The sequence below is a fragment of the Dendrobates tinctorius genome, unplaced genomic scaffold, assembly GCF_039654945.1.
Source record: "Dendrobates tinctorius isolate UK_male_01 unplaced genomic scaffold, ASM3965494v1 ptg000129l, whole genome shotgun sequence".
Lineage (NCBI taxonomy): Eukaryota > Metazoa > Chordata > Amphibia > Anura > Dendrobatidae > Dendrobates > Dendrobates tinctorius.
The window spans coordinates 40,594,722-40,621,181 of NW_027361797.1; the positions used below are offsets into that span (position 1 = coordinate 40,594,722).

Consider the following 26,460-nt stretch of genomic DNA (forward strand, 5'->3'; position numbering starts at 1 on the left):
TAGAAGAGTTATCTAGCTGGGAAACTCATACACACTCACAATTCCACAAAATCTGGCAACCTTGGACTAAAAAGTCCCAGAGGCTGAGAACTCCCCTTTCATTGGGAATATCAATCCCCCACTGAACTCTTCCCTATCTTTCGATGAGTCCATTTTGTTAGCTGCCCGTTATCTGTAGCTTTTCCACCTATCCTGATGCAGTGGTCGAGCCTGACGTCCTTTACGCTATGCCTTTCCCACTGCCTCTCTTGCATCCTTGTAGCTCCTACTTCCCCTTCTGTCACCCAATGTTGTGATTAAATTTTTCCTGTCTATATACAAGGTCTATAGATACATACAATACATCTATGCTACACACTACTAGCTTTGATAGTCCTGCAGTTTGCCTTTTCATATGGTCAGATTTTTGACTCCGCAAAATTCTCTAGTTATTTTCGCTACCAACGCCTGTTGCCTGATTCCCCTCTTTTTTTCTTTTTACGGTTTGTAGTTTATAGTTACTGTGTAGTGATTACACTGTTTATACTATCCAATTTGTTTTATGTCGACGTTTGATGTAACGCAAATACCTCGTACCGACATTATCACTTGCGTTCGACATGATGCATCTTCGGTACTATATTGAAACTGTTGTCTGTTCATATGTTTACTGTTATCTTTAAAAAAATCTGTTAAAGAATTGTTAAAAAAATATGTATATTATGTTTCAAAAATTGCGCTGATGTAGACATGTGGGAAATGTCATTGCTTTAACTAGTTTGTGTAACATGACTCTCTGATTTAAGGGAATTAAAAAAATAAAAGTTTGAAAACTGAAAAATGTTCTATATTTTTTCAAATTTTTCCATAAATACACACAAGTCATACTGAAGAAAGTATACCTCTATCATGAAGTACAATACAGTGGGGAAAATATTTGATACACTGCTGATTTTGCAAGTTTTCCCACCTACAAAGAATGGAGAGATTTGTGCAATTAATGCAGGTGGTAATAATATTAATCTTTATTTATATGGCGCCAACATATTCCGCTGCACTTTACAATTAAACAATAATAAGGTAATGAGTGCAGAGTAGGAGGGATTCTTAAAGAAAAGTGAACAGGTCTGTGAGAGACAGGCTGGTGGGTAGGTGATCAAATACTTATTTTATGCAATAAAATACAATTTATTTTAAAATCATACAATGTGATTTTCTGGTTTTTATTTTTAGATTCTGTCTCTCACAGTTGAAGTGTACCTACGATAATTACAGACCTCTCCATTCTTTGTAGGTGGGAAAACTTGAAAAATCAGCAGTGTATCAAATACTTACAGTATGTTCCCTATGTATGTCAGTATGTCTCAGAATCAGTGGGATCCATTGAAGCATTCCAGAGTTCTTACGTCATAAAGTGACACTTATCAGAATTGAAAAAAATTGTTCTGGTCAGGAAGGTGGCAACAGGCATGTGGTTGAAAGGGTTAAAACAGAATCCCTTTAGAGGAATCCCCTATATATTAGCCCCTCACTGAACGGAATAGGTTCCCAAAATAATGAGTTCTGCACATTGCCCTAGAATAATGAAAAATTACTAAACTACTAAACTTGTATCCCTTCAACCAAAATAAAAGGATGTTTGAAAAGTTACTGACAGAGAAGACATAAGGTAAATGTTTTTTTATGTGGTATAACTATACGGTTTACAGGTATAAACATTCAAAGCTGGAATATAGCATATTTTCATTTATTACATTTACCAAAATAAAGCACAACATATCAGGAAAATGAATAACTAAGATATGTCACATTCCATCATTATTACTACAAAAAGTGACATTTCAGATATCAAAAATTAGGTTTGGTCACTAAAGGATTACAATGCCTTCTTCCCTATGTGATTTCTCTGATGTCTAACAAGTTGAGAGTTATATGAAAAAAATATCCCACATTCTGAACATGAAAATGGCTTCTCCCCTGTGTGATTTCTCTCATGTCTAACAAGATGTGATTTCTCTGCAAAACATTTCCCACATTCCGAACATGAAAATGGCTTCTCTCCTGTGTGATTTCTCTCATGTCTAACAAGATGTGATTTCTCTGCAAAACATTTCCCACATTCTGAACATGAAAATGGCTTCTCCCCTGTGTGAATTTTCTCATGTGTAACAAGAGATGATTTGTATTTAAAACATTTTCCACATTCTGAACATGAAAATGGCTTCTCTCCTGTGTGAATTCTCTCATGTGTAACAAGAGTTGATTTGACTTTAAAACATTTTCCACATTCTGAACATGAAAATGGCTTCTCTCCTGTGTGATTTCTCTCATGTTTAACAAGAGCTGATTTACCTGTAAAACATTTACCACATTCCGAACATGAAAATTGCTTCTCTTCTGTGTGAACTCTCTCATGGCTAACAAGACCTGATTTACCTGTAAAACATTTAGCACATTCTGAACATGAAAATGGCTTCTCTCCTGTGTGAACTCTCTCATGGCTAACAAGATGTGATTTCAGAGTAAAACATTTCCCACATTCCGAACATGAAAATGGCTTCTCTCCTGTGTGAATTCTCTCATGTGTAACAAGAGCGGATTTATCTGTAAAACATTTTCCACATTCCGGACATGAAAATGGCTTCTCCCCTGTGTGAATTCTCTCATGTTTAACAAGATATGATTTATCTGTAAAACATTTTCCACATTCCGAACATGAAAATGGCTTCTCTCCTGTGTGAATTCTCACATGTGTAACAAGATGTGATTTATCTGTAAAACATTTGTCACATTCTGAACATGAAAATGGCTTCTCTCCTGTGTGAATTCTCTCATGTGCAGCAAGAGTTGATTTAATAGTAAAACATTTTCCACAATCTGAACATGAAAATGGCTTCTCTCCTGTGTGAATTCTTTCATGTGCAGCAAGATTTGATTTCATAGTAAAACATTTCCCACATTCTGAACATGAAAATGGCTTCTCTCCTGTGTGAATTCTCTCATGTGCAGCAAGAGTTGATTTAATAGTAAAACATTTTCCACAATCTGAACATGAAAATGGCTTCTCTCCTGTGTGAATTCTCTCATGTGCAGCAAGATGTGATTTCAGAGTAAAACATTTCCCACATTCCGAACATGAAAATGGCTTCTCTCCTGTGTGAATTCTCTCATGTGCAGCAAGATGTGATTTCAAAGTAAAACATTTCCCACATTCCGAACATGAAAATGGCTTCTCTCCTGTGTGAACTCTCTCATGGCTAACAAGATGTGATTTCAGAGTAAAACATTTCCCACATTCCGAACATGAAAATGGCTTCTCTCCTGTGTGAACTCTCTCATGGCTAACAAGATGTGATTTATCTGTAAAACATTTCCCACATTCTGAACATGAAAATGGCTTCTTCCTTGTGGGAGCTTTTTTATTTTCCACACTTCTTCTGTGACTATTAGTTTGAACAGTCTGGGATGAATTAGGACATTGTACTTTAAAAGGATCCACGTCTGAGATGTTGGCTTGTTCTTCATATGGGTCTTGTGCAATACTTTTTTGCATTTTGGAGCTGCTGGTACGACCATCTGTCAAGAATATAACTGATGTGATTTTTTTAGTCAAATAACCTTAATAATGTTTTATATTTAGATAAATATAAGAAAGTAAAATAAAAAGAATACATAGACATTGCAAAGTGTGTAGTAAAGTTCTATTATTAACTGACTGAGGTGTAATTTACATGATGTGATGATTTCACAAAGAATCAATTCTGCTAATGTTCATTCTCAATCATTGGCCGGTGCAAACATCAAATAATAAAACATTTGTCATTGGTCGCATATTTTATATGAGAATAAAAATGATTGTTGTTGACAGCGCATCATCCTCTTCGTGTAAATTCAGGATGTTCTGCAATTATAAAAAAAACCATGAGATAAGGAAACAAATCATCATTCCTTCATCAAAATGAAAGCTAATAAGCCCCAGTCACCTTCCTATACCATCAATCACTGCTTATTGAGGAAATTATATTCTCTATGCAGCTGCTTGATTTTATTCTTCAGAAGTAGAGGGCTGTAGCAGTCACCTCTCTGTGTTAGGGCTTCATATACCACCTCAATGACTGAAAGCGAGCGGCAGCAGGGAAAATAAATTTCTCCTGGTAGCCGCTCTCCCAGTAACACAGCCTAACATGCTTAAGGCTGTGTGCCCACCTTGCGTTTATTATGCGCTTAAAAACCGCTAACAAAACGCATTCCCATGCAGTCCTATGGGATTCCGCAATTGCTGTGCCCATGCAGCGGATTTTTCCACTGCGGAATCACATCGCGGTAAAATCCACAGCATGTCCATTTTGCGGAATCGCCGCGATTCTGCCGCCAAAGTATTGCATTGAAACCCTCACCTTTACGCATGTGGCTATGCCCACCATGCGTAAAGTGAGCACTTCATGTGCGGATGGTACCCAGGGTCTGGAGGAGAGGAAACTCTCCTCCAGGTCCTTGGTACCATATTCCTGTAAAAAATAGAATTAAAATAAAAAATAGGGATATACTTACCCCCTGTCGGCCCCCCAGAGTCCACAGCGGCGCTGCCGGCAAGTTCCGTACCCAGGCGTGCTTTGCGAGAATGACCTCTGACAACGTAGCGGTCACGGGACCGCTACGTCATCAAAGATCCTTCGCACAAAGCACGCCTGGGAATGGAACTTGCCGGCATCGCCGCTGAGGAGATCAGGGGCCGCCAGGAGGTGAGTATATCCCAATTTTTTTTAATTATTTTTAACATTCTAGCTTTTACTATTGATGCTGCATAGGCAGCATCAATAGTAAAAAGTTGGTCACACTTGTCAAGCACTATGCTTGACAAGTGTGACCGACCTGTCAATCACTTTTCAAGCGATGCTTCAAATCGGTTGGAAAAGCGCTAACATTCTGCAAGCTAAAAACGCAAAACGCTTGTGTTTTGCGGGAAAACGCATGTGAATTCCGCATGCGTTTTACCCATGGCGGGGAGTTGCGGAAATGGTGCGGACCCACCAAATCAGACCGAGGGGCTCCACAGGCCAAAGCGGCCCCTGAGAGGCACCCACAGTTAAAACGGATCCTGAGTTGAAATTCTTGCAGTGGCAGCAGGCAAGTCTCAATTAAAGGGGCAGCCCGGGCACCATTTCAAAGCACTATCTGTACTTACTTCAGGAAATACAAATCTAGTTCTACTTCTCCCGATTTGGAGGCCGGGGCGGCTCAGCCTCCCGATTTGGAGGCCGGGGCGGCTCAGCCTCCCGATTTGGAGGCCGGGGCGGCTCAGCCTCCCGATTTGGAGGCCGGGGCGGCTCAGCCTCCCGATTTGGAGGCCGGGGCGGCTCAGCCTCCCGATTTGGAGGCCGGGGCGGCTCAGCCTCCCGATTTGGAGGCCGGGGCGGCTCAGCCTCCCGATTTGGAGGCCGGAGCGGCTCAGCCTCCCGATTTGGAGGTCGGGCGGCTCAGCCTCCCGATTTGGAGGCCGGGGTTCACTCAGCTTTCGATTTGGTGCACCGGCCCTTTAAGAATCACTTTGGCGCGTCGGCCCTTTAAGAGCCAGTTTGGCGCACTGGGCTTCTAAATCCACTTTGGTGCAGATTCTCTCTCGGGCATGTGTCATGTGATGAAGCTAGATTTGCATTTGTGCTTTGGGTTTCGCTTTAAGAGCTCATATTATCTGGCAGAAACTGTGTCCTGGGGGCGTCATGTAAAGGTCGTAGGCGTTGGCATAGTAACTGGGTCTGCCTGCACATATCAATGAGCTTAACTGCCGCAACGGGTCCTCAAATTTGAATCGCCTCACGACTGCCCCATGTATTCCCATTGAAATTCATTGAGACAATGCATTCCAATGGCGGCAAAAACATTTTTCAAACGCAAATTGCGCTAAAACTACAAATCCGATCGACACGAAAAACACTTAGCACACCACTCGTGGACGCTGGCTTCGAAACGACGCCTCAACGGAGTCTGTGCGGGTAGCGGTTCGGGCCGCATTAATTGCGGAAATCAACTGAATAAAGATAACAAAATTAACACTAGATGTGTATTTCATGAAGGAAGTACAGATAGTGGTTTGAAATGGTGCCCGGGCTGCCCCTTTAAGAGAGACTTGCCTGCTGCCCCTGCAAGACTTTCAACTCAGGATACGATTTAACTGTGGGTGCCTCTCAGGGGCCACTTTGGCTTCAGGGTCTGATTTTGTGGGTGGGGCCCCTCAGGGTCCGATTTTGTGGGTGGGGCCCCTCAGGGTCCGATTTTGTGGCCGGGGCCCCTCAGGGTCCGATTTTGTGGCCGGGGCCCCTCAGGGTCCGATTTTGTGGCCGGGGCCCCTCAGGGTCCGATTTTGTGGCCGGGGCCCCTCAGGGTCCGATTTTGTGGCCGGGGCCCCTCAGGGTCCGATTTTGTGGCCGCGGCCCCTCAGGGTCCGATTTTGTGGCCGCGGCCCCTCAGGGTCCGATTTTGTGGCCGCGGCCCCTCAGGGTCCGATTTTGTGGGCGGGGCCCCTCTGGGTCCGATTTGGTGGGCGGGACCACTCTGGGTCCGATTTGGTGGGCGGAACCACTCTGGGTCCGATTTGGTGGGAGGGGCCTCAGGGTCCGATTTGGTGGGCGGGGCCCCACAGGGTCCGATTTGGTGGGCGGGGCCGCTCTGGGTAAGATTTGGAGGCTGGGGTGGCTCAGCCTCCGATTTGGGGGCCGGGGTGGCTCAGCCTCCGATTTGGGGGCCGGGGTGGCTCAGCCTCCGATTTGGGGGCCGGGGTGGCTCAGCCTCCGATTTGGGGGCCGGGGTGGCTCAGCCTCCGATTTGGGGGCCGGGGTGGCTCAGCCTCCGATTTGGGGGCCGGGGTGGCTCAGCCTCCGATTTGGGGGCCGGGGTGGCTCAGCCTCCGATTTGGGGGCCGGGGTGGCTCAGCCTCCGATTTGGGGGCCGGGGTGGCTCAGCCTCCGATTTGGGGGCCGGGGTGGCTCAGCCTCCGATTTGGGGGCCGGGGTGGCTCAGCCTCCGATTTGGGGGCCGGGGTGGCTCAGCCTCCGATTTGGGGGCCGGGGTGGCTCAGCCTCCGATTTGGGGGCCGGGGTGGCTCAGCCTCCGATTTGGGGGCCGGGGTGGCTCAGCCTCCGATTTGGGGGCCGGGGTGGCTCAGCCTCCGATTTGGGGGCCGGGGTGGCTCAGCCTCCGATTTGGGGGCCGGGGTGGCTCAGCCTCCGATTTGGGGGCCGGGGTGGCTCAGCCTCCGATTTGGGGGCCGGGGTGGCTCAGCCTCCGATTTGGGGGCCGGGGTGGCTCAGACTCTGAGTCTGATTTGGTGGGCGCGGCCCCTCAGGGTTCGATTTTGTGGGCGGGGCCCCTCAGGGTCCAATTTGGTGGTTGGGGCCCCTCAGGGTCCAATTTGGTGGTTGGGGCCCCTCAGGGTCCAATTTGGTGGTTGGGGCCTTTCAGAATCCGATTTGGTGAGCGGGGCCCCTCAGAGTTCAATTTGGTGAGCGGGGCCCGTCAGAGTTCAATTTGGTGAGCGGGGCCCCTCAGGGTCCGATTTGGTGGGCGGGACCTCTCAGGGTCCGATTTGGTGGGCGGGGCTCCTCAAAGTTCGATTTGGTGAGCGGGGCCCCTCAAGGTCCGATTTGGTGGGCGGGAACTCTCAGAGTCCGATTTGGCGGGGCCCCTCGGTCCGAGTTGGTGGGCAGGGTCCCTCAGGGTCCGAGTTGGTGGGCGGGGTCCCTCAGGGTCCGAGTTGGTGGGCGGGGCCCCTCAGGGTCCAATTTGGTGGGCGGGGCCCCTCAGGGTCCAATTTGGTGGGCGGGGCCCCTCAGGGTCCAATTTGGTGGGCGGGGCCCCTCAGGGTCCAATTTGGTGGGCGGGGCCCCTCAGGGTCCAATTTGGTGGGCGGGGCCCCTCAGGGTCCAATTTGGTGGGCGGGGCCCCTCAGGGTCCAATTTGGTGGGCGGGGCCCCTCAGGGTCCAATTTGGTGGGCGGGGCCCCTCAGGGTCCAATTTGGTGGGCGGGGCCCCTCAGGGTCCAATTTGGTGGGCGGGGGCGCACTTTGGCGCACATTCTCTCTCAGGGGCATGTGTCATGTGATGAAGCTAGATTTGCATTTGTGCTGTGGGTTTCGCTTTAAGAGCTGAAATTATGTGGCAGAAGCTCTATCCTGGGGGCATCATGTGACGTTCGTAGGCGTTGGCATAGTAACTGGGTGTGCTTGCGCATAGCAATGAGCTTTACTGCCATTTCAATCGCCTCAGGGCACGTTTTAAGTTTCCCATTCAAATGCATTGAGACAGTGCATTCCAATGATGGGAAAAAAAAATTTTCAAACGCAAATTGCGCAAAAACTACAAATCCGATCGACACGAAAAATACTTAGCACACCTCTCGTGGACGCTGGCTTCGAAACGACACCTCAACGGAGTCTGTGCGTGTAGCGGTTCGGGCCGCATTAATTGCGGAAATCAACTGAATAATAAGAATAAGTTAGCAGCGTTCGGATTACAATACAGTGCTTTGAAGAAAGCACTATAAATATAAGAAATCGGAATACAATATGTTGCTTGAATCTAGAGGTTCAAGCACCATAATAAGTTTTATTATAGTCACCGGGGTGCGGTCCGGTCCGATGGGTGTCGCAGGTCCGGGTCTGGCGCCTCCCATCTTCTTGCGATGCCGCCCTCCTGCTTGGCTTTATCACTCCCCGGCATTGCGCTCCTGCGCAGGCGTACTTATCTGCCCTGTTGAGGGCAGAGTAAAGTACTTCAGTGCGCAGGCGCTGGGCCTCTCTGACTGCCGTCAACAGGACAGATAAGTACGCCTGCACAGGAGCACGATGCCCGGGAGCGATGAAGCAAGCAGGAGGGCGGCATTGCAAGAAGATGAGAGGTGCCGAACCTGCGACACCCATCGGACTGGACCGCCTCCCCAGGTGACTATAATAAAACTTATTTTTCTTGTCTTTCAGGCTGGACCGGGTCCTGATCTACAGCATTACACAATGCTGTAAATAAGCTCTGAAATGCAGCGGCCTTATCTTATATTGGCCAAAACTGCTGACAGGTTCTCTTTAAATACTATTTACCTACAAATTACTCAATATATCTGTAGGTAAATAGCATTTTTGTAGCCGACAGGTTATCTTTAGGGGTTAATTTACACAGGCAGGTATTGACCTGTAACAAGCACTGATTCATGATATGGAAGCAGCTTAGTTCTCTCTCCCCATAGAAAATAGATGAATGCTTGGCCGAACCATCATGGCTATGGTGGATTTTGGAGACAGTGCGGTCAGCAGACTGAGGTAAATACTGTCTGTACTAACATCTCTAATTACATGTCTATGTCTGTGGTCTGGACTGTTTTAGAATAATAAAGCATAATCGGCTTCCATACTGCATCCTGTGGTGTGTGCTGTGGAAATTATGTCTATTCTTCAGTGAACACTTCACATTGACCACTGGTGCCCCATCTTCCATGTGACAGAGTGCAGGACTTGCTCATATTGTGTCACTTGTCCCTGGAGAAATGCTCAGGCGTCAGTACTACTAGGTGGTGTCCGTCTCACACAATCGCTGACCGCTACATGCAGAACAGAGGAGCCGTATGGTCGTGTATTAGGAAGTCATGGCTATGGAGAAACATAAAGCTGGATAAGCCCAGGCAATTCTCTGCTTTCTCTTATAATCTACTCCTGGCTGTGACTATGAGACAATTGTCATAAGTTTTTTTTTCATCCCCAGCTAGTTCAGTATACCAAATGGGTTACTTAGGTTATATATTAATGCTGGAACCAGAACCATGATGGATATGATGTAAAACACTAAACTAGATACTTTGCCAATGAGGTGTCACACGTCTTTGATAATCTATCATCTCAGTCTATTCTTAAGTCCATATTATAGATACACAACCGGTTATTACATATTGCGTCATTACATTGTCACCCAGATATAATCTGTATTTTAGCCGAATGGGGAAATCTATGGCCAAAAAACTGAGAAAACACATAACATAAAACTTCACTTGTGCGGTTCGGTGAATGAGGAGAATGTGAGTCTTCTCTGCTTTGTTTAGTGGTGACTCCTCACTGGGGCAGTTACCTGTAGGAACGTCCTCTTTGCACCACTCCTCATCCCGCACATCACTTTCTCCTTTCTCCATTATGGCTTCAGTATTGATGTTCTTCAGATATTTTCCTGGATGTCAAAGATGTGAAAGAAATAACGTAAAAATCACAGACAGAAGGAAATCTCATGTGGAATGTTCTAGATGGAGGCTTTTACTACAAGCTCATGGGGCACCTGAGCCGCCAAAACATGCTGACATCTCCACCTCCTATATCACTGGTGTAGGCGTCACTGTAACTATACTGCATTATGGCAAAGTGATTTCCTTCATTAACCCCTTAGAGACCAAGCCAAATTTTTGAATTCTGACCAATGTCACTTTATGGGGTAATAACTCTGGAATGCTTCAACAAATCCCACTGATTTTGAGACTGTTTTTTTCGCGACACATTATAATTTATAATAATGATAAATTTAGGTTGATATGTTTTGTGTTTATTTATAAAAAAAAAAATCAGAAATTTGACAAAAATGTAAAAAAATTAGCAATTTTCAAACTCTGAATGATTATCCCTTTAATCCAGATAGTCATACCACAGAAAAACATTAATAAATAACATTTCCCTCATGTCTGCTTTACTTCAGCACCATTTATAAAATGTTACAGTATATACTCATGTATAAGTCGACCAGTGTATAAGCCAACCCCCCTAATTTTGCCACAAAAACTGGGAAAACTTATTGACTCACGCATAAGCCTAGGGTGGAAAATGCAGCAGCTACTGGTAAATTTCAAAAATAAAAATAGATACCAATAAAAGTAAAATTGAGACATCAGTAGGTTAAATGTTTTTGAATATCCATATTAAATCAGGAGCCCCATATAATGCTTCATACAGTTCATGATGGCCCCATAAGATGCTTCATACAAAATGCACCCCATATAATGCTGCACAAAGGTTAATAATGGCCCCATAAGATGCTCCATAGAATAATATACCCCATATGCTGCTCCATAAAGGTTATGGCCCCATAAGATGCTCCATAGATTATGCCCCCATATGCTGCCCCATAAGATGCTCCATAGTTTATGCCTCATATGCTGCTCCATAGATTATGCCCCATAAGATGCTCCATAGAATACCCCCCATATGCTGCCCAATAAGGTGCTCCATAGAATACCCCCATATGCTGCCCAATAAGGTGCTCCATAGAATCTCCCCCATATGCTGCCACATATGGTGTTCCATAGAATCCCCTCCATATGCTGCCCCATAAAATGCTTAATAGAATCCCCCCATATGCTGCCCCATAAGGTGTTCCATAGAATTCCCCCCATATGCTGCAGCAAATAAAAGAAAAAATGAAATACTCACCTTTCCGTCGCACGGTGCCAGGTGCCGGGGTCACCGCTGGCTCAGGACCCCGACACTGGCGATACTTACCGATCCCCGGTCCATCGCTGCGCGCTGCTGTCTGCTGGGTCTCTCTGTCAGTGACGTTCAGGCAGAGGACGCACACTGACTACGTCATCGCGCCCTCTGACCTGAACATCACAGACAGAGGGACCCAGCAGACAGCAGAGCGGCGTGCAGCGATGGACCAGGGATCAGTAAATATAGCATATACTTACCCCCCCTCCTGGCGCGGTCTCTGCAGCCCCTTCTCCCAGTTCTTAAGACTCCTTCCTGCAGCGGTCACGTGGTACCGCTCATTAAAGTCATGAATATGCGCATATTCATGACTTTAATGAGCGGTACCACTTGACCGCTGAAGGAACGAGCCTGAGACCTGGGAGAAGCAGGGGCTGCAGAGACCGCGCCAGGAGGGGGCAAGTATGTTCTGACACCCCCGCCCTCCCCCGGTATATGACTCGAGTATAAGCCGAGAGGGGGACTTTCAGCCCCAAAAAATGGGCTGAAAATCTCGGCTTACACGCGTGTATATACAGTATTTTATTTTGTTAGCCTTTTAGGAGGTTTAAAAATGCAGCAGCAATTTTTCATAGAAATTTACAAAATTTATTTTTTTGAGGGACCTATCCAGATTTGAAGTGACTTTGGGGGTTCTATATATTGGAAAAAAAAACCAAAAGTGATATTTTGAAAACATCACCCCCTGACATATGGAAAACTGCTGTCAGGTAGTTAATTAACCCTTCAGGTGATTTTAAGGAATTAATGCAAAATGGCATGACAGGAATGAAAAAGTGTATTTTTACCACCTAAATGTCGTTAACTTCTGAACAGGCCGCTATTTGGCCGTGAACTGCCATGGCAAACATCAGGACCACAGGATCATGATGTCAAGGTGCTGATGAGATTAAAGCGGAAGCCCCCACAATCTGTTAACCATTTATATGATGTAGTCACTATTGACAGCAGCATCTAAGGGGATAAACGGATATGGACGGTGCCAACACTGATCGTCGCTGATACAGCAAGTTGTCAGCTGTAGTGTACAGCCGACAGCTACTGGGTTGTCACCTGTATGGGGATGCTAGTCTCATATCTCAGGTTAGTAAAAAGACGTCTTAAGGGGTTAAATGCACTAGCATTTTTATTTTTCCATTATTTAAGCAATGTTTTGTCGGGAGATGTATTTTTGAGATACATGCTATTTTTTGTGAAGTTGGAAGCATTTTTTCTTTTTATGTCATTCATCTAATATATAACTGTGGTTAGTTATAACAAATTATAATGATTATTTGCACACAAAAACATTTCACATCATATATTCAACACTACAGATTTGCAACACAAATTAACTAAACTATTACCCAAGTATTGATAGTATTTTATTTTCAACTCATTCAAGAGGCTTTTGATAAACAACATTTTTGGTTTTTCCTTTCAGTGCAAAGATGAACAGATTTTTGGCAGTTACAACTCTTGAACAGGCCACATAAAGTTGTCCATGAGAAAAGCATGGAGATTGCAAATCGATCCCTACTACTTTCAAGGACTGTCCCTGAGCATTGTTAATGGACATTGCAAATAGCAGTTGAACTGGAAACTGGAGGCGGTTAAAATAAAAAAAATCAGATGGAATGAGTGGAATTCTGGGAATGAAAATGTCCTCTCCTTTGGCACATCCTGTTTCTGAGCTGTGTATCTAACCCTATCCTGTGTGATGTCTGCTGAGCTGTGTATCTAATCCTATCGTGTGTCATACCGTCTGCTGAGCCATGTGTCTAATCCTCTCCTGTGTGATACTGACTGCTGAGCTGTGTATCTAATGCTATCCTGTGTGCTACTGACTGCTGAACTGTGTATCTAACCCTATCCTGTGTGATACTGACTGCTGAGCTGTGTACCTAATGCTATCCTGTGTGATACTGACTGCTGAGCAGTGTATATAATCATATCCTGTGTGATACCGTCTGCTGAGCCGTCTATCTATCCCTATCCTGTGTGATACTGACTGCTGAGGCATGTATCTAATCCTATCCTCTGTGATACTGACTGATGAGGCGAGTATCTAATCCTATCCTGTGTGATACTGACTGCTGAGCTGTGTATCTAATCCTATCCTGTATGATACTGACTGCTGAGCTGTGTATGTAACCCTATCCTGTGTGATACTGACTGCTGAGCCATGTATCTAATCCTCTCCTCTGTGATACTGACTGCTGAGTTGTGTATCTAATCGTATCCTGTGTGATACTGACTGCTGAGCCGTGTATCTAATCCTATCCTGTGTGATACTGGGCTCCCCCTGCAGTCTGTGTCAGAGGGTGGTCTGTGTTGGCACGGTAATAAATTGTGTTATTTCCAGCTTTACAGAAGGACGATAACACCATAGAAATGATAAGAATAATAGGCCAAATTGTTTGGTGAACTGGAACGCGCGGGGTTAAAACTTCGCCTCACAACATAGCCTATGATGCTCTCGGGGTCCAGACGTGTGACTGTGCAAAATTTTGTGGCTGTAGCTGCGACGGTGCAGAAGCCAATCCCAGACATACACACATACACTTTTTCCCTATTATGTACCTAGGGGCAAAATTGTTTGGTGAATTCGAACACGCGGGGTTAAAATTTCACCTCACAACATAGCCTATGACGGTCTCGGGATCCAGATGTGTGACTGCAAAATTTTGTGGCTGTAGCTGTGACGGTGCAGATGCCAATCCTGGACATACACACCCACACATTCAGCTTTATATATTAGATGTGGGGACCATTATACTATATGGAGTACTTCTTGGGGCCATTATACTCTATGGAGGGATATATGAGGCATATTGCATGGAACATGTGGGGCCATTATTCTGTGTGGAGGAGTGTGTGGGGCTCATTATACTGTATGGAGGACTACATGGGACCATTATACTGTATGGAAGACTTTATGAGGACCATTATTCTGTATCTATGACTATTTGGGGCCCATTATACTGTATGGAGGTATGGAAGACTATGTGGGGCCCAATATACAGTATAGAGGACTATGTGGAGTTATTACACTGTATGGATGACTATGTGGGTACCATTACACTGTATGGAGGTCTAAGTGCAGCCATTATACTGTATAGAGGACTATGTGGGGCCATTATATACTGTATTGAGGACTCTATGGCCTCATTACACTGTATGGAGGACAATTTGAAGCCCATTATACTGTATGTAGGTGTCATGCTGTGACAGAAGTAAGGGAGAAGGGCCTAAAACTGTCCCTGGAGCTGGGACCCTAACTATCCCTGTCTCAGGGGAACTGTTGATGGTAGAGAGGCCTGGGTCGCCAAACTTACTATGATGTTGTTAAACCCTAAGGCCTGTTTCACACTTCAGTTTTTTGCAATCAGTCAAAATCCGCCAAAATTTGAAAATGGCGGATCCGCCATTTTTCCCCATTGAAATACATTAGTGGCGGATTGTAGCGGATGGTCGTTCGTTACGTCCGCTACTCAGCGCATCCGCCATATTCCTGGCGGATTCTGTCTGAGGTGGACGGAGTTTGCTACGTTTTTTGGCACAGTCAAAATAGCGGACAATGGCGGATCCGCCGTCGTCCGCCAAGCGGTAGAATGGGCGCCTATGGGCGGCGGATCCGCTATTTTGTGGAATCCGCTGGCGGAATCCGCTAAATCGCACTGAGCATGCTCAGAGAAAGATACTTTTCCAGACAGTCCCAAAACTATATAAGGTGGGCTAATTAATCATTGGGCCCAGACATCCGGCACCAGCCTGACTGAAGACAGAGCCAGCCAGCACCTGCCCAGCAGAAAGACCCCCAGCAGAGAAGAGAGAGAGCCTGCCAGCCTGCCATACCCAGCTGGAAGACCCCTGGAGCAAGAAGCCTGCCAGCACCAAGCCAGGACGGAGAGGCCTGCTACCAAGCCACCAATTGTGTGAGTATTAAAACTATTTGCGTGGGGCATGTCTGTGTGCGTCCGTGGCTTGTCTGTCTGTCTGTGTGTCATGCGTGTTTTTTTTTCATACTTTATTTTCATACAACTGTAATTTTATTTTAATATTTGCAAGTATGCTTGGATTGTGTTCTGTGTGCATTGTATATGGTGTAACTGCTATTGTATGTGGTGTACTTGGGCCCTGACATCCGGCACCAGCCACACTGAAAACCCAGAGCCAGGCATCCGTCACCAGCCAGACTGATAGAAGACCCATCTAGAGCTATAAAACCTGCCTGCCCAGCTGCAAGTCTTCCACCTGCAAGACCCCTGGAGCGTGTGTGTGTGTGGCCTGTCTGTGTTTCTCATGCGTGTTTGTGTGTAGTTTTTTTCCATACTTTAGTTGTTTTTCTGCTGCATGTGTATAGTATTTTATTTTAATATTTGCAATTGTGGTGTGATTGTGTTGTGTAATGTATGTGGTGTATCTGGTGGATATCTGTGTTTTTTTATTTTCCATTTATTGTGGTATTTAAAATAAAGAGCGGAGTAGCTCCTATTTGTGTAGAAAAAAAAAAAAAAAGAAAAAAAAAAACCTGTTTTGAAAAACTATCTGTAGTATCATTTTAAAACCAGGTAAAATTAAGTGGTAAAATTAAGTATGGTTATGTACCATAAAGGTACTTTAATTTTTGGGTTTTGGTATACAAGTGTGGTTACACATTCAAACACTTGTGTTTAATCTCGGTGAGAGTTAATTACACACCTTCAATCACTGGTTATACTCTCGGTGAGAGTTTTTCAGGGAATACACAGCAATTACACACCTTCAATCACTGTGGTTACACTCAGTGAGAGTTTTTCAGGGAATTCAAACACATGCAAAACACAAAGTGTGGGGATACACAGCAATTACACACCTTCAATCACTGGTTACACTCTCGGTGAGAGTTTCAGGGAATTCAAACACATGCAACACACCTTCAATCACTGGTTACAATCGGTGAGAGTTTTTCAGGGAATTCAAACACAAAGTGTGGGGATACACAGCAATTACACACCTTCAATCACTGGTTACACTCTCGGTGAGAGTTTTTCAGGAATTCAAACACATGCAAACACAAAGTGTGGGGATACACAGCAATTACACACCTTCAATCACAGTGGTTACACTCTCTGTGAGAGTATTTCAGGGAATTTAAACACATGCAAACACTGCATACTGATTATACTCAGTTTTAGGGAATTACACACATTAAATACAAATGAAGATTTATTTTTTTATGCTATTTAAATTTTGGTTTTCACTTTCATATCATTTCAGGAAGGCACGCACACCCGCAAGGCCGCAGCAGACCCGCCAGGCAGCAGCACACCTAGATAAAAGATTGAAATTTTATCAGTAAGTATAAAGAACTGAAAGCTTGTGATATCCTTTGTATAGTAGCTTAACAAGTGTCTTTATATTTACAGTTCACTTCAGGAAGGACTGCAGCAGCAGCCATACCGCAGCAGACCCACACAGAAGTGTGAAATTTTATCAGTAAGTATAAAGGCCTGAAAGCTTGTGATATCCTTTGTATAGAAGCTTAACAAGTGCCTTTATACTTGCAGATCACTTCAGGAAGTACCGCAGCAGCAGCCACACCGCAGCAGACCCGCAACAAGCCAGAACGTAGGAATGTCTTCTCCTGAAAGCTCCCCCTCACATCATCAGCAAACTGAGGTAAATAATTTTTTTTTTTTCAACTTTTATTTAGTTTTTTTTTAAACCCCTATATCCATGTATTATGTTTTCACAGGAAGCTGATTCAGAGGAGCTTCCAGGAGGAGACATGCAGGGTGGAGAGACGCAAGGAGGGGGCACGCAGAGTGTAAGTTTAGGACATAAAGACATACATACATAATGCTACACCCAACACAAACATTCATCACAGTGCACACACAATAACTACGCATCCATCCAAAACAAAATTTTTTTTTTTTATTTTAGTCTTCACAATCTGGTGCCCGCACTAGAGCGACTCCCAGGACATCCCAGGGTCGTCGAGGTGAAGCATCTGGTGGTCGGCAAACGGTAAGTAACCCAATATAACCTCATCCATGAGGTTGAAATCCGGGAGCCACTGTGGAACATGGGAAACCGTTTGCATGCCGACCAACCGACGGCTCTGGGATGAGGTCTGTTCCGCAGTTATAGAGAACTGGGAGGAGCTCAATGCGAGGGCCAGGGATTTAGTGCGTAAGTATTACAAATTCAGTAACTTATATTCCAGCATGTGAAGTGTTGAATACTAAACCCTTTGTTTTTTTTCTTCACAGGTGACAGGGTTATCACACGGTGGCGGTCGCTCAGGGATCACTTCAAGAGGGACTTCAACAAGGAGATGCAGGCCCCGAGTGGATCGGGAGGACGCCAGGGAGCCCAGTACAAGAACTACAGAGCCCTGGGGTTCCTCCGATCGACTATGGTGTCCAGAAGGTAAATATTCCACACACCATTTCTGTAGTACAAATGTTTACATGTTTAACCAATTTTTTTTTCAGCAGAGTTAAATTAAATATCAATATCTCAAATATATTTATTTTTTCTCTTTTTGTAGCACCATCTGCAGCACTCGGGAGCCTGCATCAGTTGCCTCCCTCTGGAGTGATTCCTTGTGAGACCGCCCCCGGTGACCACATTGAGGTATCCGACCCCTACCTTCCCTCTTGTCTCGTCCCTCTATCCATGAAGCTGCTGGTGACGACTTGTTCCCTGTTCCCCCACCCCTCAGACACTGCCGCAACATCTCAACCAACTTTTGGTTCTGGCCGGCAGCGTCTGAGGAGTCAGGAAAGGATGACCTTGTCTGACTGTTTGAGTCTAAACTCATCTGTCCAGCATGGTTTCCAGACTTATGGAAACCAGTTATCTTCTGGGTTAACCATGATCAATCAAAGTATCATGGAATTCAGAAGATACATGGAGCAGATGAATTTAGAATCAAACCAGATGCCGAGACATATTTTTTTTCAATCCGTTGTCCTGCAAATGGAAGGTTTAAGTACTCACCAGCAGATGCGTGTGATGCAAGCCTGTCAGAATGCTCTAGTGGAGGTACTAGCAGAAGCATCCCATCCTCCCCCTGCCCATCCCCCCTCTGTCCATCCTTCCCCTGTCTATCCTTCCACAGTCCAACCTTCCCCCGTCCAACCTTCCACCACCATCCATCACACAACCGTCCCTCCTCCTACCACTCCCTCTCCTTTCTCTAGTTCCCCATTCCAATCTTCCCAGTACCTTCCTTCCCCATTGCATTATACCCCAATGCCCTCACCATACCCACCCCCACATACACCTTTAATGTACCCACAAACCTCGTCTGTCCATCCACTCCCGTCCCAACCACGTTTTAAACCCCCCTTCCACTTCTGATCCTCACCAACTCCCTCCCCAGTCCTCTACCCCCCCTCGATGTGGTCAACCCTGTTAACCCCTCCGATACTATCTCCACTCAACAGTATCATCATCGTTTGTAATGTAAATTTGTTTTTTCTTAAAAAAAAAGGTAAAATATATACCAAAAAAAGATATACCAACCAAAAAAAAAAACTTTGAAAAATTCACAAATAAACAATGCTTTTTTTTCAAAGAACTTTATTGTGTTGTTTCTTTTTTGTTCTTTATTTCTTGGGAAAGATTCAAAGTACACCAGTGGTGTAAAAGGTAAACAAAACAACACTTGGTAACACAACACTGGGTAACATTTCACAGTACACCGGTGGTGTACAAGGTAAAAAAAAAACAACACTTAGTAACGCAATGCTTGTTAACCCAACACTTGGTAACATATCAAAGTGTAAAAGTTAAAAAAAAAAAAAAAAAATTGGTAACACAACACTTGGTAACACAAAGATTGGTATAACTCAACACTTGGTAACATTTCACAGTACTCCGGTGTTGTAAAATGTAAAAAAAAAACACAACACTTAGTACCCACAATTGGTATTTAAAAAAAAAAAAATTATACCATGTCATCTTGCCAGTCAAGTTGTCCCTCTGGTGTCAGAAAATAATCTGCAAAGGTGTCCCTCATTCTTGCCACTGACCCAGAACTCAGGTTCCCTTGAAAGTACAAAGTTGTGCAGGATGACACATGCCTTCACCACCTCTTTCACAGTCTCTGTTTTCATTTTTATGGCCATTAACAGCACTCTCCATTTTGCAGTTAAAATCCCAAAAGCACACTCCACCACTCTTCGCGCTCTGGTCAATCGACAGTTATATATTTTTTTGCGGTGTGTCAATCCACGACTACCATATGGCTTGAGTAGGTGTTTGGAAAGCTGAAAAGCGTCGTCACCAATGCACACAAAAGGCATTGGTGGGCCTGTTGTACCAGGGAGTGGTCTTGGAGGTGGGAAGTCAAAATTGTCTCCATACAAATGACGGCCCATGGCGGACATCTTGAATACCTGAGTCATTTGAACGACCGTATGCACCAATGTCCACGGCAATGAATTTGCAGTTTGCGTCCGAAATGGCCATAAGGACAATAGAAAAGTATTTCTTATAGTTGAAAAACTGTGAACCAGATCCCATGGGTTTCACAATCCGAATATGCTTGCCATCCACGGCACCAACGCAATTTGGAAACTGGCAGATTTGAAGTTTTCCGCAATCTCCAGCCACTTCTCCTGTGTTGGCTCTGCGATGTATTCCTCCTGTAGAGAATCCCACAATGCCCGGCAGGTCTGTTGGATAATTCCAGAAATAGTTGAAATCCCGAGCCGGAACTGGTAATGGAGGGAGGTGAAGGATTCTCCAGTTCCCAGGAATCTGGTAAAAAAAGTAAAATTAATACAAACTACAAGCCACAACATAACAATAAAAGCCTGCAGAATCTGAAACCTTTTAGAAAGTAGATAACTTACCGAAGGGTCACCATCAAACGCTCTGCCGGTGAAATAGAAAACCGCATGTAGGTGTCCCTTCTCCGGATTTGTGCTCCAACACGCTCCACCAATATCTCGAACAAGTCCTGCCTCATCCGCACATAGTTAAAGAACTTGTCCGGGTTAACCCTCAATTCCAGGTATAGTGTAGAAAACACACCACGGGTAAGGCCTCTGCGCATTTATCGGATGAATCCACTGCCGTCGTCTCCTCAGACGCAGGATTCGCAGTCTTCTTTTCTCCCTCTGGAGAGCAATAATTGCCAACCGATTGCAGTGAAGATCAAATTCCACACAGAAGCTGTGAATACTCGCAATAACTCCTTCCAGACTCGCACTAACTCCTTCCATCGCTGCCACTAGCTCTAAAACCTTTCAAAGATTTTGTATGATAACACCCTAGATATAGTTTTCCCTACTTCCAAGAGCCAATCATATTTGGGAGCATCCCATTTTGGAGGTGTCGAAAAACGGATCTGCAAGAAAGCGGATCCAACGGATGGGACGGATCCGCTTTTTGACGGATCCGTACAAAAATCTGTATAGCGGATCCGTAAAAAAACGGATCCGTACCATCAGCTGGCATCCGTTTTTACACAAATTTGGCGGATCCGCCATTTTCACTTTTTGGCGAATTTTGACTGATTTAAAAAAACTGAAGTGTGAAACAGACCTAATCTGACCCCTTCCCCACACCATGGGGCTTGGTACAGAAATGTAAGAGAAACAAGACAAATACAAAACAAACTGAACACCACTATCATACAACAGCACTTACCAAAATAGGCTGGAGGATAAGGAAAGGGAGGAATACACAAACCATCGGATTCATTCATCAATCTGATCCCTATTCAGAGCAATACTATATCTACCATGACAGCAGTTCATGGGTTAGAGTCTCTATCCCTAGGATACACATGTTGCGTTTCCGTGCGGTCGGCAAAACAGCGCATCCGCATACATCTGAATGTCCTGCGTACCCAATGTTAAAGACACGCAGGACGCATGCAGAAGTATGAGGAAGTAGGCGGAGCTTAACAGAGGAAGTACGCAGCCCTCAGTAAGGCTATGTGCACACGTAGGAAAAGTGGTGCAGAATTTTCTGCAGAAAAACTGCATCTCCTGGCAGAATCCGCAGCTGCGGTTTTGCCGCTGATTTTATGCAGATTTAGTGCGGATTTTCAGCAGTTTTTGCCACTGCGGATTTCTATCATGGAGAGGTCCAGAAACGCTGCAGGTCCGCACAAAAGAAGTGACATGCACTTCTTTGAAATCCGCAGCAATTCCGCACTGATTTTTCTGCACAGCTTTTTTTTTTTCCCATTGATTTACATTGTACTGTAAATCACAGTGCGAATCTGCGAGGAAAAATCCTCTGCAGATCCGCAGCAAATCTGCATCGTGTGCACAAAGCCTAAAGCCCCCGAATGCTAATGTGAACTCAGTTTAAGGCTAAGGGTACCGTTACACCTAGCGATGCACCAGCGATCCTGACCAGAGATATGACGCGGTCAGGATCGCTGGTGCATCGCTAGGTGGTCGCTAGTGAGCTGCCACACAGGCAGACCTCACCAGCGACATCGCTGGGGACGGGGATTGCTACTTACCTGTCAGACGCGGTGATCCTGATGTCCTCCCGCCTGCGTCCACGCGTCGCTCTTCGGCGCCACAGGAAGCGGCTGATGAGAAATGGTCCAGGAGCTTCTCGCGCGACCAGCAGGGGAGCCGGTCGGAGGTATCACATGCAGCGTCACAAAATCGGTGACTTTACAGCGATATTGCTAGCGATATCGCAGTGTGTAACGGGGGCTTAACACAAAGCTTCCCCGAAAAGTTTTGCCTAACATGCTTCCTCAGAGGATTGGGCCATACATTTTTATAGAGATAATAGTGAGATTACACAGGCACACTGATGTGTTTTTTTAATTTTTGTACCACTATTTTTTTAACAAAGAATAATAAAATCCATGTTTTAATGCATCCCTTAATTAGGACTTATTTACCCTCTGTGTAATTTGGTATTAGGAATTTGCCATCCCTATGGCCCCCATATAATGCTCCATGAAGACTCATGGCCCCATATAATGCTCCATACAGTATAATGGGCCCCATATAATGCTCCATACAGTATAATGGCCCCCATATAATGCTCCATACAGTATAATGGGCCCCATATAATGCTCCATACAGTATAATGGCCCCATACAGTTAGGTCCATATATATTTGGACAGAGACAACATTTTTCTAATTTTGGTTCTAGACATTACCACAATGAATTTTAAACAAAACAATTCAGATGCAGTTGAAGTTCAGACTTTCAGCTTTCATTTGAGGGTATCCACATTACAATTGGATGAAGGGTTTAGGAGTTTCAGCTCCTTCTGGCTGATCTTGGTGATTGGGGGAATTGGAGGAGACGCTCCGGATTCATTATGGGGCGCACTCCATATATCAGTGATGTGTGTAGCGGTGGGCACCTCACTGCACAGCTTCCTCCAGTCCCTGCGTAAGACTTGTGGTGAAGCGACCGCTACAAGTCATGAATGTGACGAGCGGGGGCAGCCACGTCCCCACCCAATCCCACTTCTTCACAGCCGGGTGACAATGGAGTGAGGACGCCAAAAGTCACAATGTTATTTTTTTTGAGCCGCTGATTTGTGACAAAACTCTGAGGAATCGCTCCCTTTGCTTGAGAAGCCATTTGAGAGACCGACTCTGATGCGGCCCCGGCCTGATCCAGGTGATTGACAGGTGTCCTGTGCGCACATAGGGAGAGACCTGTCAATCATCGGAAGCGGGGCGGAGTCACACTAGATTTTATCAGAAACGCAGCAGCATTTTAGAGGAAGATATACCCGGCTGTAATCATGCCGCCACACTTATATGCTGCTTGTGGGTCAGGCAGCATGAATCTAACGACAGCTTCTCGTTAACCCCTTAACGACCGGAGCCTTTTTCGCTCCCCTTCTTCCATAACTTTATTATTTTTCCGACAATATGGCCGTGTGAGGGCTTATTTTTTGCGGGACGAGTTGTACTTTTGATAGAGATCATTCGTTTTAGCATGTTGTGTACGCGAAAACGGGAAAAAAAATTCCAAGTGCGGGTGAAATTGCAAAGAAAGTGGAATCTGACATTTTTTGTTTGGCGTTTTTGCACGGTTCACTAAACGCTAAACCTGAGCCGCCGTTCTGATTCTCCAGCTCATCACGAGCTCATAGACACCAAAAATGTTCACAACTCCCCGCCGCGGGGAAAACGAATGAGGAATTCGCAGGCATTCTAGAGGCACGTCTGCTTTTCCTTATTGCGTTGCAGCAGGGTTTTCGCTCACTTTGTCTCTTGCAGGTTTATGGCCATGTGAACATGCATTTATAGGCTGCATGGCTATCAACTCACACCAAGCTCAAGTTTTGTGTTTTTTCCTGTATGTGCAGATATGATCTTTTCATCGCCCGTTATTGCATTCTAATACGATGTTGCGGCGACCAAAAAACACGTAATTCTGGCGTTTAGAATATTTTTCTCGCTACGCCGTTTAGCGATCGGGTTAATCCTTTTTTATAGTGACAGATCGGGCGATTCTGATCACGGCGATACCAAATATGTGTATGTTTGATTTCTTTTCATTGTTTTATCTTGAATGGGGCGAAAGGGGGGTGATTGCAACATTTTTTTTTTTTTTTTTACATTTTGGCATGTTTCATTAGCCTCCATAGGTGGCTAGAAGCATCCACAACTTGATCGGCTCTGCTACATATAATGAGCAGATCACCCATATGTAACAGAATTACAGCATTGCTATGAGCGCCGACCACCGAGTGGCGCTCATAACAATCTAGCATCAACAACCATAGAGGTCTCTAGGAAACCTCAGGTTGTTATGGCAACGCATCGCTGACCCCCAATCACGTGACGGGGGCCGGCGATACACATATTTCCAGCCCGGCAGCTGGAAGCGCTTGTTAAATGCTGCTGTCGGCGTTTCACAGCGGCATTTTAGTTAATAGGCACGGGTGGATCGAGATTCTACCTGCGCCAATTACGGGCACATGTCAGCTGTTCAAAACATGACATGTCCTGGCTTTGATGCGGACTCACCCCCGGATCCCTCATCAAAGCAGGGGATCCGACCTCAGACTATTGCGTCCGAGGTCAGAAAGGGGTTAAAAGGGGCATTCCCATCTCCAAGACCCTATCCCAATATATAGTAAGAATAATATTAGCAAATACCTCCAATTAGAAATGTGGTACAGTTCTTCTGATTAGCTATGTCGCAGGGCATTGCAGTAGCTTCTGTATCCATGGTCATGACCACTAACTCACTACATGAGGGTCGGTAACCATGGATACCTCCACTACTGCAATGCCTGCACACAGCTAATCAGAAGAACTATCCTACAGCAGCTGTAATTGGAGGCATCAGCTAATATCCTTCCATGTGGGACCAGGCTCTCGGAGCTGGGAATCCCCTATAATCAGTCTCCAGCCCTCCATATGGAGAATACATTCCTAGCAGATGGCCGCAGCATATGGGGCACAGAATACACTATGACAATGGGAAATCTCACTAGAACCAGAACAAATCCCCGCTAATATCCGATCACAGCTGTGAGGACAGGACTGCAGCTTAGATGGCGCTTATTCCGTGCGGCATTTCCTTGGGCGACATTCACACTCTGCTCAATCCAGGCGCCAATCTAGTGTGAGCCGCGCTGTGTAGTGGGGAGCTCCAGGCCAGCCAGGAGGCCCGGGCACTGGCCCCAGCACGGCCCCTATACAGCCGGGCAGGATTGTGCTGCAGCCCCCAGGGGAGAGCTCCGGCCTCACGCCCGCCCGCTCAGCATTATCACATCATATGGTGACGAGAAACAGAAAACCCACCCGGAGCCCCAGAAGGCGCCACACATAAATCTCACCGTGCAGTCACCGCACAGCTACCGGCCGGCATTCAGCCCCAGAGAGTGGAACTTTCCGCAGTCTCCCGCTCAGCACACATCCCAGAAGCCTTTGCGCGAGTGACGAGCTCTTCTCTACATCCCAGATAAAACCTTACAATCTAATCGTTTACACTGTAATAATAACCCAGATCTCTAATAATAATCGTCGCCATCTCCGTTATTCGTACGTGAGACCGTTGCAGTAAAGCGGTTTGCATTGATAGGGACTATATTATGTAGCGGAAGAATATTACTATTCTCACTGAATGTAGAGTGGTGACGTTCTGCAATCCCATTGGCTCTCGCTGAGTCTGGTTAGGGAGCGCTGATAAAGCTTGGTTGCAGAGTCATAAAGTTATTTATATAATCAGTGATAATCGAGAATGAAAAATCATTAACCATTTCACGACCAGACACTTTTTATCTTTTAGATTTTTTTCTTAAATGGTTTTTTTAATAGCTCTAAAATGTTTTCTCATTTCAGCATCCAAATAATTTTTGCCTCTTTATTTCATGACTCCTTGCTTGAACCTTATTTTTATGTTTTTTCGTCATTTGTATATTCTTATCTTTTTTATATATTTTTTTCTTTGATGTCGAGAGAAAGTGTGGAGAAAAAAAAGGAAATATCTGGCTTTTTCACGCATTTTTTCACGTTTTTGTTGCCCCCACATGGGCCCCTCTCATAGATTCTGAATTGGGTTCCCGCTTAAGTAGCAATTATTTTTATACATTGAACTAGCTGAAGAGCCCAGCGTTGCCCCGGGGCATAGGAACTAAGTGTGGTTATAGCAAATTATAATGATTATCCTCCATCCCATAGTCCTGTGCCCATATACCCATCACACATCCTCCATCCCATAGTCCTGAGCCCATATACCCATCACACATCCTCCATCCCATAGTCCCATGCCCATAACACATCCTCCATCCCATAGTCCTGAGCCCATATACCCATCACACATCCTCCATCCCATAGTCCCATGCCCATATACCCATCACACATCCTCCATCCCATAGTCCCGTGCCCATATACCCGTCATACATATCCTCCATCCCATAGTCCAGTGCCCATATACCCATCACACATCCTCCATCCCATAGTCCCATGCCCATATACCCATCACACATCCTCCATCCCATAGTCCTGTGCCCATATACCCGTCATACATATCCTC

The 26,460-nt window shown here is 45.3% G+C and overlaps 1 protein-coding gene across 4 annotated transcripts; it reads right to left on the reverse strand.

Moving 5' to 3' along the window:
* Positions 1-1,710: 1,710 nt before the first annotated feature.
* LOC141047840 (uncharacterized) lies at positions 1,711-25,496 on the reverse strand. Of its 4 annotated transcripts, none has more exons than XM_073543166.1 (3): positions 25,227-25,496; positions 10,087-10,182; positions 1,711-3,555 (listed from the first exon to the last, which is right to left on the reverse strand). In XM_073543166.1, exons 2-3 carry the CDS (start codon positions 10,145-10,147, stop codon positions 1,856-1,858), a joined length of 1,761 nt encoding a protein of 586 aa, XP_073399267.1. In that variant the 5' UTR covers positions 10,148-10,182; positions 25,227-25,496; the 3' UTR covers positions 1,711-1,855. The 4 variants fall into 4 exon arrangements, 2 of the variants coding, with proteins under 2 accessions (XP_073399267.1, XP_073399266.1); XM_073543165.1 differs by having other exon boundaries at positions 25,262-25,495; XR_012219910.1 differs by lacking the exon at positions 1,711-3,555 and adding an exon at positions 3,664-3,880 and having other exon boundaries at positions 25,262-25,478.
* Positions 25,497-26,460: the final 964 nt, after the last annotated feature.